Source organism: Lindgomyces ingoldianus, assembly GCF_010093535.1.
Source record: "Lindgomyces ingoldianus strain ATCC 200398 unplaced genomic scaffold BDR25scaffold_19, whole genome shotgun sequence".
NCBI lineage: Eukaryota > Fungi > Ascomycota > Dothideomycetes > Pleosporales > Lindgomycetaceae > Lindgomyces > Lindgomyces ingoldianus.
The window spans coordinates 305,356-318,711 of record NW_022985180.1 but is presented as its reverse complement, the minus strand read 5'-3'; the positions used below and the strand labels follow the sequence as shown (position 1 = coordinate 318,711).

At 41.1% G+C, this 13,356-nt stretch overlaps 2 protein-coding genes across 2 annotated transcripts; both read right to left on the bottom strand.

Moving 5' to 3' along the window:
- Positions 1 to 2,480: 2,480 nt before the first annotated feature.
- Positions 2,481 to 4,655, bottom strand: BDR25DRAFT_356038 (uncharacterized protein; the record flags this gene model as incomplete). Its single annotated transcript, XM_033695566.1, has 20 exons — positions 2,481 to 2,491; positions 2,541 to 2,634; positions 2,666 to 2,808; positions 2,869 to 2,963; positions 3,021 to 3,051; positions 3,097 to 3,111; positions 3,163 to 3,220; positions 3,292 to 3,369; positions 3,396 to 3,462; positions 3,519 to 3,579; positions 3,605 to 3,707; positions 3,742 to 3,950; positions 4,017 to 4,029; positions 4,053 to 4,099; positions 4,134 to 4,179; positions 4,254 to 4,337; positions 4,374 to 4,392; positions 4,424 to 4,459; positions 4,539 to 4,591; positions 4,626 to 4,655. The coding sequence occupies 20 exons, from the start codon at positions 4,653 to 4,655 to the stop codon at positions 2,481 to 2,483; spliced, it is 1,293 nt and encodes a 430-aa protein (XP_033546628.1).
- Positions 4,656 to 10,102: 5,447 nt separating this feature from the next.
- On the bottom strand, positions 10,103 to 12,639 carry BDR25DRAFT_288189 (uncharacterized protein; the record flags this gene model as incomplete). The annotated part of the gene is made up of 3 exons (XM_033688375.1): positions 12,271 to 12,639; positions 11,664 to 12,183; positions 10,103 to 11,537 (listed from the first exon to the last, which is right to left on the bottom strand). Coding segments are annotated over exons 1-3 (2,277 nt in total), but the record flags the coding sequence as incomplete, so codon positions are not given.
- Positions 12,640 to 13,356: the final 717 nt, after the last annotated feature.

The following is a 13,356-nucleotide window of genomic DNA, read 5'->3' as shown; positions in this document are numbered from 1 at the left end:
TAGGCCTTTTTATAGGCCTAAGAGCTAGTCTATAAGTAAAGGTTAATAGCTATAGTCTTCTTAAACTCCTTATTATAATATTTACTACCTAGCGTTTTATAATAATAGAAGGCAGAGGCGTTAAGCTTAATTACCTCCTCCTTCTTTGCATTAACATACTGTTAAAAAATGTCTTTTAGAGATTTCTTAGCTTTCTTGTACTAAGCTAAGTAAGCTAACTACTACCCTTAAAACTAGAGTAGCTAAAGCTGCAAGTTAAGAGCAGTTATAACGCAGTATAGTAAAGACAGCTAATCTATTATAAGCTTAATAAAATATAATGTAAGCTTCTGTATTATAAACTTAGTAGCATTTTTAATGTAGGAGTAGTTAGGCTTATAAGCAACAGCGTCCTTAACTTTATAAAGTCTCTGCTAGAGGTGTTGTAAGTTAACAAGCGTCTGCTAAAGACTTTTGTACCTAAAGGTGCTAATGTTGCCTTTAAGCCTTAAAGTTATTTAATAAAAGGGCTTAAAAAAGTTAGTAAGCTTTTTAACCTTATCTTACTTATTACCTAAGAAGGTGTTAGCTAATAAGTTATAGTCTAGCTTATTTTTGTCCTTTTTATTAACCTTATTACTGTTCTTGTTAGCTTTGTTAGCAGTAATGTTGTTAGCGCTTAATAGAGCTCTTTACTAACGCGTGAACCTAGAGATTAGGTCTTAAAGCTTATAACAGCGTAAGAGCATACAATACACAGAGTGCTACCTAATCCTGCTGTCCTGTATTAAATAGAGACTGCTAAATTGCTAGAGGAGGTCCTTATTACTTAGCTTAGTTTATATAGTCCTAAACAGCTTATAGCATTTATAAAATGCAAAAATAGTGTTTATAAAGTTATAAAGCTTTTTAATAACTTTATGCTTTCTATATAGTTAAAATTAATTCTAGGGCGCAGCCTAAGCTAACTTTTCTTTAAACTTACTAATGCTGTTGCTATATATTAGGGCCTTAACAACAAGGTTAATTATATAGCCCACGCAGTGTATATAGTGCTTAAAGGTGATAGAAATATTAGGGTAAAAGTTAAAGCTTATAATAAGCTTAGTGTTATTATTTATTACATTATTACCTATAAAGCAGCTAAACTAGAGGGCGATATTATAGTTGTTAATAACAAAAAGGATAGTAATAGCCTAATTAGCGCCTATATAGTCCCTAAGAAGGTTCTTAAAGCTAATAAGTAAATTCTAAGGTTAGTTATTTATATCTATAAGTTATTAAAATATAGTAATTTATAAAGATATTATAAAGTTTAAGAGGACCTTAGACAACACACTAAAGGCTTAGCATACTAATAAAGTAGGCAACTACTGCTAGAAATAAAAAGTAGTTTAGAGAAGTCTATATATTTATACTTAACACTACCCTACTAACAGCTAAATTTAGTATTAATTAAACCTCTACTTTGCGCGCTTTTAAACTATCTACTATATAGCTAAAAAAAGTAGTTGTTAATAATAGTAAAGCTTTAAAAAAGTTAAGCTAATTCTATGTAATAAGACTTTAGACTTTAGCTAAGGTAGCTAAGTTAAAACTTACATCTTACAGTATTACCTAGTCTACATACGCCCTTAACAACAACGTCTCCTGCTATAGTGTATGGCTCCCCCTAAAAGCACTACCTGCTGCCCGCGACGCTGCCCATGGATCTAGGGGCCCTAGGCGCCCTGTCAGGAACAGCTAGCTACTTACAACACTAATAGAGTGCTTTTTCTAGAGATAGGTAGTAATATGCGCAGTAAAATTAATAGCTTTATAAGCTATTATTAACTTTTTTAGGTAGCAGGTCTTATAAAGCTAGAGCCTTATGCGCTTACTAATAGCGTTAATATAGACTAGGTCTACGCTGTAACGCTAGATATTTAATAACTTAGCATTGCTAGAGATCTAGCGCAGGTCCTGTACCTAATATCCCACCCGCAACGCTACTAGGGGCTTATTAGTGTAGTGTATATTATTCTAGTCTACTAGAAACTTAACACTGTTGTTCTAGCCTACTTTATAGAGAAAAGCCTTTAAGAGCAACTTAGCTAGAGCCTTAGGTGTTAAAAGCGTTAGGCCTAATAATATAATAGATAAGAACATAGAGGGTGTTAGTAAAGTTACTCTTACCTTCTTAAGACAGCAGGACAACGCAAAGTGGGTGGCTGCAGCCTAGGTACTAGGGCCAGCTGACGACAACGTCAGGTGGCGAAGCGTACAATTCTAGGACGTCAAGAAGGACCTCATATTAATAGGTGTTAGGCTATAGCTAGAAGATAGAGAAAGTTAAGTTTATTATAAAGATTTAATAAATCTAGCATCTAATCTCTACAGCTTATTATAAGCGCCCTTAGCAGGTTTTATTTCTAGCCTTAACACTAATAAAATCTCTGTATAGGCTAGTTACTGCAGTAACTACAGCCTCATCTATTAGTTAGTTACAGAGGGAGGTCCTCTTACTGACCAACTGCCCAGGAATCTGACTGTCAGTAACAGTAACTAACAGTCGGACCGACTATTGGGAACGATGGGCTCGTATGTGACATTTCCGGCAATCAAAGTTTGTACTGGATATGTAGAATTTGTGCTAACGTTGAAGTCGTGCCAGTGCTGTTGAAGCGTTCTCCGTAGCCTAAGATACCATAAATTCGTGATACTTGTTCCGTGGCGAGTACCTGTCAATATCAGCTATTTGTTCAAAATAGTGAGTAGAGTGTAGAGAACTTAAATTAACACCTGCATCTAGATCGGAATCTTCGAAAGTAAAACCAAGAGACCAAGAATCTCCAAGTGGAGACTAAATTAATTTCTAAATAGCTTTTTGGTTGCAGAATAAAAAGAGACGGATTCCTATCGGGTCATCGTACTGTGCCGATGCACGCGCTGGAAGACTAGTCGTATTACTCGTTGATGCTGCAAAATAGTGAGAACCAAGAGGCCTGTTTAAGTATTAGATGATACGTTGCACAAAGGCAATCAATGGCAATCAGGCTCACTTGGGGACCTCTGATCGGTTATGTTTGAATGCTTCAAGTCCCGGATCATATTATAACCATCAATATAAACACATACCGCTCCCAATGTCAGCTGAGAATGAGAGTGCATATTCTTTTAATGCTTACAACAAACTCCTGGGACCCGGGAAGTGAATACCATGGCTCCATGAGAGGTGTTCCGTTACGCGATAGCGAATCTTCTAATATGCGTACAGGTTGTCCTCTAGGGTACACGAGAAAGGAGTGCAAATTAAAACTAGTGGAGACATACGGCATCAATGCTTGGCCGCCGAAGAGCCACTCTTCCAATCACCCTGCCCCATTCTGGTAGAACAATGTAATATCCGAGCTTCCATCATTGAAGTCTATAGCTACCTTTCCAGATTTCGTTATGAATTTTATTGTTGAACGTGCTTTGGGGCGGAAGATAATACCAATAGCTCTAAGTGCTAACGCGTAGGAGTATAAATAATGCATCAGTCCTAGAAAACACCAGACCCAAGGCTTGCAAAGCTAGCGATAGTACCATGTCCGGCATTTACGCCATCGACAGATCTTCCTCGTCAAATCACCACTACTTTCACCATTGTCGTCACATATATCCTTGCCATCCTCACCATCGTTTCCAAAACGCTGTTCAGATTGGGCGTCATCTAATCCATGGGGAATATTTTTTTGGAATCTGCACTAGGTTGGGTGGTTAACTGCTGGTGATTGGTACGAATGGGTGACCCCCGGGGTTTTGGTCGAGAGGATAACCCCCGAGGTTCGGATTTTGTAGGTAACTCCTAGTGATCAGGACGGATAGGTGGCCCCTGAGGTATGGGTTGAGAAGATAACTCCCAAGGTTCGGATTTTGTGGGTAACCACTGAGATACGGAATTTGCAAGCAACTCCTGAGGTGTAGATGTCGGTATTGAATCTTGATTACTGGCAATGAGGCGAATGGGAGCGTCAAGGCTGATGATATTTATGCCCTAAGTTCTTAATACTTACGAATCTTGGAAACCTCGAGCAACTAGCTAATCAGACTCTTCGTATTCCTATTTGTATGGCTGTTACCAGTCGATTAAGCAAGTCTAACAACAGACCGACACACCCACAAGGACAGACAGATGCCAAATAACATATGGCTTTTGGTTTGATCAGCCAAAGTAATCTAACTCAATCGATTGGGTACTCTGGAAGAGGCAGAGAGTGTATGAACCGCTAATAATTAATATTGGCGGTCACAAAGATTAAAAAATGGTCAACAGCAAAGGAAAAAAGGGTACTAGGTGGACTATTCAGACTCCTACCGGTGAACCACTCGACAGCCTATGGCCACCACCTGCAATAAACATCTCTGAAAACGGAGTGTGAACTCGCATATCTTTGGCGGCGTTAGCTGTTATCTATAGGACAAAAATGACATGATTGCCCTGAGCCTGGTCACTGACCTAGAGATTTTTAGTGGTCACAAGCCTCAGCCTTGGATGCATCTATTGTATGCAAAAATCAGGGCATTTCTTGGCGTACCTCAGATCTTTTTTTCCCCTACTAAAATTGTAACGTACTTCATGGGCGAGTCGCTCACACACCCGAGTCGCTCACTTTTGCCAAGACCCCACCCCAACAAACTCTATTATGGCCCATAACAACCCGCTCTGGCACTATATAGTACAGTACAGCCTAGAATATTATTTAGATACTACTTCTACTTCTTGCTTACACGTTTGCGTGTTATGCCTAGTCTAATTACACTGTCTGCAGCGCCTTTAGGATAGCTTACCTACTTTAGCTTACACCTGCTTCTTTGCCTTCTTTCTATTACTGCGCGCCTTAAACTCCTTTAAAGCTGTTAAGCGCAGGCCTTTCTAAATTATTAAAGTCTCTTCTGCCTTAATTTGCTTTTTTTTATATAATTTATGTTGCGTAGCAGCTTTATTAGCTGCTTAAAGCTTAGTAATTTCCTGTTACACTAACACTAGCTTATACGCAATTATTACTGCCCCCTTTAAAACCTTCTTAAATGCCTTAACTATAGAAGTTAGTAAACTATTTATATGCTTTTAAATCTTTATCTTTATAAGCATTAATTATAACCTAAGTTTTAAGGTATTACTTAGGGTTTACAACTACTAGGGCTTGTTGTATACAGGTAGTAGTAGTAATAAAGTGCGCAACTTTACATTAAGGCCTATTATAACCTATTATAAGTTAAAAGGAACTAATCTAGCGCTTTAGAACCTTTCTTAGATATTACTAAAAGTAATTACAGCATTATAAGCTGCTTTAAAGCATAGTAAGAACTTTATCTTTATAATATAAGTAATCTAGTTACGCATAAGGTTTTTAGCTTAGCGCTTATACACCTTTTTTAAAAGAGTAAAATAACCCACATTAAGTAGCTATAAAAGGTGCAATAAGTAAGAAGGCATGTAGATAGTAATAATCTTATTATCTTTACAGTATTACTAGAAATAAAGCAAGTTGTGGCTTTTATAGCTGTTAATAACTAGCAGATAGTAGCTGCTAACAGTACACTTCTTTATATGCACGTTAAAGTGCTTTAACTAGTCTAGACTAAGCTAATTAGTAGTCTAGCTGTGCTTAAAAATTATAATAACTTAATCCTAAAGTAGATTTTCCTTTTTATACTAGTTTAAAAGGTAGTTGCCACCCTAGAAAATAATAAAGGGCAGAATAGCCCACCCTTTAGCATTAATGCCCTAGATGGCTGTTGTCTACTTCTAGTTGCCTAGCTAGACTGCTTTTAGCTGTCCTTATCTCTCTAAACCTATAACAACTGCTCTAGTAGATATTTAGCCTATTATAAACCCTGTCTTGTTAAAGTTGTACGTGTTATTATCTTAGATGCTATACTTAGCTTTAATATTCTCTATAAGGTTAAACTAGCCTTAAATTACTGCAGGATCCTTATAAAAAGCTCTTTTATAGTTATACTTGCGCTTAAACTTTACTTTAAGCTCTAGGTAACACTTAACAAATGTATTAAGCTAGTTTATGCTAATATAGCCTATATTATGCTTAGCGCGCAAAGAATTAGCTATATTAGCCACAGCTGCTAGCTAGGGGGGAAATCCTTGCGCATCTAGCTTAAGTATATGCTAAATAATTACCTGCTCCTTGTTATTATCTAGCTTTTATAAGTTAGCTGTATAATTAGCTTAAGAAGGTTGTCTAGCGCGTTAGTTACTTATTATCTTTTAAGGGACCCTATAGATAGCTGCAGCGCGTTAGTTAAAAAGTGTTGCGTCTTGTTTAAAAGCCTAAAGCGTAAGCTACATCTAACATTCCTTTAACGTGTTTAAGTAGTGTTGTTAGAAATGCATTAGTGTAGGAAGAGTAGTGTAGTAGGGTCTTAGCAAAAGTAAGCAACTCAAGTGTGTGAGCAACTCGCCTATAAAGTACGTTATAGGGTAATTAAATTTTAACAGAATTTTAGATATATTAACAAATTCTTCCTAGGAACATTATTAGTAGGTTAAAGCCTTAAGTTTATATAAAGATACTGTTCTTAGCGCTTTTTTTAGAGTAATAGGACAACAATAGGCCTAATTAGAGGGCCAGAGCAGCCCTAGCCCCCTAGAGAGCAACCCACTAGCCTATTCTACGCAGGTGAGGGCGCAGGGCCCGTTAGAGAAGCCTAAGGAGCCTGCTAGTAGTAATAAACAGAAGCTAGCGCGTTGTTAGTTAATCTAGTAATAAGAGCAAGTAAGAGAAGCTTACTATATCCTAGCGCCTACAAAGAGTAAGCCTCCCTCTAAGAAAGTAGTAAAAGCTACTAAAAAATCTGCTCCTTCTACTCTAGCATAGCAAGAAGCTGTTTCTGTGGTTCCTGTCTGTTGTCCTAAGCCTGATACGCTAGAGATGCCATAGGCGCGATACATTATAACCTAACGCGCTGTTACTCTTAAAAAGGTTAGTATACGCGCTTCTCTATGCAAACTAAAAGCTTTAACTTACCTAGGGCAGTTCTATTAGGTTTTTATTAATATATAGTAGATCCTGTTAAAATTTCAATCTTACATACAATTTTAGTAGGGGGAAAAAATTCTAGATGGCAGTGCCAAGAAATGCCCCGATTTTTGCATATAATAGATGCGAAACGCTGGGGCTCAATGCCAAGAGACTGCACTCAGCAGGACCGCTATTCACTGACACCTCCCCTCCCACATGATACTCTCGGCTGATGAATTGAAAGGTGTTGTCAATGATGTTGAGGTTGATGAGGGTAGGTCTGGCTGACCTCTGGACGCTCCTGTAAATCATATCGAGGCGAGGCAGTAGGAAGGAGATCCGCAGTGAATACTGTACTTTTCAGGCCTGCTAATTTTTGCTGTAAATAGAGAGAAAGCCCCAAACCCCACCTTCCAATCAAGGCCGGGTGCGCTGAGCCCATGGTGTTTCAGAGAACGTAACTGTTACTGTCAGTAGTGTTTTTAAGACGTTCCTAGAGGTAATAGAGTTTGGTTCTTACAGAGAGAGTAAATTAAAACAGCCTTACAGGCAGTAGCAATTACTGCTAAGTTAATTAATTGTAAAGCTACTGTTAAGTGCAGTTACTGCAGTAACAAGTGTTTCTAGAGGCTCTAGAGGGCTAGTTGCAGAGATTGTTTAACTCTAAGTAAACAAGTCCTCTGGCAATCTAGTTGCGTTGTGGCTGTAGAGCCTTGATTAAAGCACCTCTTGCACTTACAGCTTGTAGCAGGGATAAATAGGAAGTTAAGAGCTATCTTGTACAGTGTTAGATAGTGCTTACGCCTAATTTAATGCCATTAAGTAGGTAGATCTCTATAGATTATATCGTCTTTAGCTGCAACAAGATTAGATTAAGCAGTATTATTGTACTGCTGCAGCTTGTTTGCCAGGCGTGCCTCCTGTTCCACAGCAGCCCTTATAATACTACGCGCGAAAACGTCCTCCGCGAACGCGCTACCAAAACACTAAGAAATTAATTAGTATAGGCAGTTACTGCAGTAACTATAGCTTTGTTAACTGTACAATAATAGAAGGCAATTTACTTTTGTTCTAACTGCTAAGAGATTGCTACTATCAGGAACAGTAGGAATAGTACTACGCTCTATTGAACACCGTGGCTGAGCCGCCTGCATCCACGCGAACAGCACAGCTAAAATACAGCCTGTCCTGTCTGCCTATTCTCTTTCCATTTTATTTTCTACTTCGCTTCGTCCCATCAACAGAGACGATCACAAGTAGGGTTCTCTACTATACTTAAAGAGAACCTAAATCTACCTAACATGGAATTTCTTAACAGAGTGTTAGTTATTAAAGGTGCACTTTAATTAACCTAACCTATTATTCCTATAGACTATAGTAGCTACAAAATAGTTAATTCTAAATTTCTATAAAATCTCTCTAAAAAGCATACAATAACTTATATATATACATGTTTATACAGCACGATATTATAAGCTCGAATGGTCTAGAATAGAGACATAAATTTCTAGCGATTCGAATGCCACCATTGCTGCCATTGTAGTACTAAAAATGCCGCTATTTCTCTCCATATCCATATCCATATATTGTCATATATCAATAAGGTCGTACGAATCTAAAACCATGTCTTCTAATCGTACCTTTGTCTTTTCTTTTTCATCCCACTCTGCCTATCTGCAGACCTCTCTTTTTTTCGATGATAGCTATTCTTCAGCTTTGATGACGACGTTCAGCGGACGATTTTAACGCTACGTGGACAACCATTATAGCATGTTCGATTAACTAGAAGTTTGAGGGCTTAGTGATACGCTCATAACCTAGCATTGAGACTAGATAATGACCCTTCAATAGGCATAATAGGATCGGGTGGAGGTCCTATTCGGCCAGCTGGGCACTACAAGGAATTATATAATCTCTCCTGACTAATATTTCCAGCTCCCACCTTACTGAAACTGCCCTTTCCTAGCACGAAACCATATCTCATCTTCGGCGCTCTTGAAATGATGGTGGTGGAAACACTTGTATGGGTGTGAGTACCGGCGACTACAATAAGGAGCTTTTCGCAGCACAAGATACTCAAACGTCCCAAAATTCTACCCTAGTATATTTATGCGGCCGTAATTGTCTTCCACTAGTAAGAAAAGCACGAGATACTACCTTTGGGAATATCCCTTAGATCCTATTACACAGGCGAGTCATTCTCTGCCTTTGGGTTCTCCATCTCATCGAAGCCCTTGCGACTGTCTTCCTTGCTCCCTCGACGAGGGCTCTTCACTTTCTCTCTCTCGATCGTTATCATCACGTCAAGCATTTTAATCGGACGATACCATTTAGGGGGATAAGTCAGCCTACCAATACTTTTCTTGAAATTACCACTCTCAGGGAACGGCGACATGGAGAAGTGGAAGATAGTCCATCCTATTCGTCCTCCCGGTTAGCAATAAGAACTTCAACAGAGTTATGAGTAAGTTAAGGACAAGGAGGAAGAGAGATCGATAACGCCTACCCCAAAGAAGTGCAAAAAGGTCGATTACGTTGTAAACCAGGATTTGGATGAGCCAGCATACGATAAAAATCGGCAGGAGCGCCAAACCCAATACAACACGGATGCCAGCTGTCCACGTCAGGCGGTGTTCTTTCAAGGAGAAAAATGCTTGTAGCACCCTCTTCGCTGGTAACTCTATGAGCACATAGGTAAGCCAAAACCACAAATGCCATTTGCTCTCGATCTTCGGCGTTCTACGTCTTGTAATAGTGTGCTGCTTGCTGGCGCTCCTACTTGCTCGTGCAGCCTCATCATGGCTGTGCTCGGTCGGCTCATATCGCTGCAGCTTCTCCTTCCGATTTCGCAGCATTTCATTATGCTTCTCCTTTCGTGTCTTAATTTGCTCCATGAACGAACTGCTCTGCATTTTTGCGCGAGAGTAGTTGTCAACGGAGTAAGTCATCTCTTCAAGAATGATGTTGAGTGTCTTTGCGTTGAGAAGTGCTATGATGGTGAGGACAAGTGCTACCACGGCGCAGGCAATCATGCTAGTAAGGACGTGTGTGGCAGGTCTCCCATTCATACTGAAAACGCTGGCGGCAAAGCCGAGGGGGAGGAAGACGACAGTGACGTAGGTAAAGTAGCGGATGTTTTCAGCACCCTTCAGCCCGAGGTCGTCTCGGATCTGATCTTGACTGCTGACAAGGGTGTCCTTGAGTGAGAGCACTTTGTCACGAAGGCTTTGGAGGTCCCGAATTTTGCGCTTGTTTAATCCGAGCAATTTGTTGATGTCGCCGCGGTACTTTCGCTCATCATTTCGCGTCCACCGCGGCTTCTGTTGTTCTCTGTCTTTCTCGCGAGACTCCCATTTGGAGATGGCGGCGAGGGCGGATGACAGCTCCTCCTCGACATCTTGGAGGATATGCTGGGATTTCTGCCACTGTGCGCTTGACGAGAAGTAGTCATCGCTGCTGAGGATCGAGAAGGAGAGGGCACCTTGTTTTACACCAAGTTCATTACGGATCTCGTTCCATATTTTCCTAGTACTCTTAACTAGCTCCGTTAGTATCCGGTCGAAGAGCTGCAGCTCGAGGACTTTTCGTTGCGTCCAGGACCGGTGTTTACGCGAGCCATTGATTTCAAACACCGCTGAGTCCCATTCATCTTTGGGAGGATTGGCCGGAACATACTCAATGAAATGGCAGGTCCAATATCTGTCGAAGAAGTCTCCATTAAAGCGAAATCCCATCGAAGCCCGTGTGATTTTACTTTTGGAATAGCCCGGAAAGGTGTCGTCACTTGGCTCCGGTATCCCATTATGGCGAAAGGCGGTTTGGTCGGAGTCCATTAACTGGAAGAAGCTTAGGTGGAATTCACTATCCCACGTATTTTCGACCATGGCTGCATCATCGATAAAATAATTTTCGAAGTTTGCATGCCGATCAAAAAACAAAGAAATAGCTAGTTTCTCCGTGTCAGAGCTGGTGAGATAGCAAACCAGCGCAGTCTCTGGACTAGCCTTTGGTAACCAAATAAATCTTTTTTTTGCATCGGCGGCCGTGCGAGGCTTATTTAGTGTAGCCCACAGTCCACGATTTGAGAGGATGATGGGTTCAAGTTGAAAACTGCTTCGCTTATCTTCCTTCCCAAGGTGCTTTTTCTTTGGAGTATCGACGATATAGGTAGACTCGTGCCAAGTAAACACGAAGGCCCCATCGTTATCGCTTCCAGCCACGCTATAGTCAGACGTATTCCGAGTTGTGCAAGTGACAGCCTCTACATATGCAATGGCTGCTTTGTTTACTATTACTCCGACGCCGCTGCTTTCATCCTGTTTTGAAAGTTCTAGTGCCTGCTTCATTACGTCTCCAGGTTTCATCCCTTTACCACCCAGCAGGAATGCGGGGTAATTATACAGCCACTCTTCCTCGATATCCACAATACTGCTTGTATCGATCAGACTATTGAAAGGTATGCTTTTCTTCATCTTCAAGGCTTTGTGAGCTGCCCTCGAAACATTCGGTGCTAGTCTTCTTTCAAGATCAGAGATTATGTCGAACCCATCCAAGCTTTGAAGGAGATGATCTCCTGGAAATGGTCGATGCTTTGATTGGGATTTCCGTTTTCGCTTGAGAGTATCCGGATTGCCTTCGTCGTCCACTAAGCTTGCCTCGACCACCCACTCCGAATCCGACATCAAATCAGATCCACGACGATATACCGCGTTAATTCGAGAGGCACGATTCAGGAGGATGAACGGAATCTCGAAGCATGCATGGAAATAAAAATCCCTGTCCTCCTCTTCATAGAATAATGTCGGCTTTTTAGTACTTTGGTCCAGTTGCCCCGGAAAGAAACCATTAGGGCTAGTGGCTTGGAATAGAAGCTTCATTGAAGACACGAGTAGTTTGTTTGGTGACTGCTTATTGATGCTCTTCCCCATAGTACCCATCAAGATGGCGAGGGCGTAACGAATAGAATTATCCCAGCGGGTTTCTTGGTTGTCGGGGTGGTGCACTTGCGCGTCTAGCGTGTTCTTCCAAACCTCGAAAAATTCCTGTTGTAAAATGAAACCCCAGACGACTCCATAGAATAGAGCAGTGTCTCTTGCATGAAGCAAGAATCGAGTTTCTCGAGGAGATCGGGTTACCGCCAGCATTCGTCTCCTCGAAACGTCATATTCAATTGTAAAACGGGCGAGAACCTCCCGTCGAACTTGATCAGAACCGAATTTTCTTGAGAACTGCTCAATTTCATCTTTCAATTTTCGCTTTCTTTCCGCCTCTTCCTCGGTTTTGTTACTGGTTTCAGGATCTTGAAGAAGGTGTCCCCATATGTCAAGCTCTTCTATTGACCTTAAGGCTTTCCAAATCCAGACGTGATCGTCTAACCGAAAGATGTTTATACCTTCTTCCTGGGCGTGAGGCCAAGCGAAGCGAGCATGCTTATCCAATTTCTCCAGGGCTCTGAGCCATGGCTCACATACGCTCAATACCGTGTTCCATGCGAGGGCTTGATCTTCTGGATGTGGGTATAAGCTGGCAAATTCAGCTGCTTTGATGATTTGAAATGGTGTATCGGTTAAGGAGTCATTCGGCGTCCATGAGAAGGAGGAACGATCCATGATCTTCCCAGTTACCCAGTAGTTGGCTGCAAAGCATCCAAACTTTGACTTTTGGGCCGACCATTCCATTAACCCTTCTACTGTCTTCCTCTCTGCTACATTCAATAACCACAGTAGATGGCCCTTGCAAACTCTGTGGATTCTCTGGCGAAGGGAATCTATATATAAGTCATTGGATTTAATTCGACCCAGCCGTCTCGCAGCATCGAGGAGCAGCCGAAACGCAAAGCTTCACACAAATTTTATTAGCTTCACCCTTGAATTTCATGTAAAAACATACTAGCTGGCTGAGGTGCAGACTCGGTGCGCTGATATGTCACCACATGTCAAAGCCACTGGCTCTATATCTGAAAAGCTCTGAGGCTTCTGGCCGTTTTTGCCTTCATCCAGAAGTGGTCGTGTTACAGGAATAGCGCATACAGAGAGTATATGTTCAAGTTTTCGACGTATGACGAACTCGATGTGATTAGACGGCCCATCACGTGGTATCCCGGAAGGGTCCTTACTGTCTTTCGATGAGACATTATTCGAGACGGAATCTGGAACAGGATTGGTGGAAATATCAATCCCAGAAAGACAAAAGCGTGTGAATGGAGCTTCCCTGAGAAATTTGTGTACATCCGTTGAGGCTGCTGGGATTACAAAGTTCCGCCAATGCGCCTTTGACTTCGGTAAGAGTATCATCCTGTAGGCGGTGACGACCTCCATTGTATCAGAAACTGCGTCAATGCTCTCGATTTTATCACTTCTGGGCATAGAGCTGA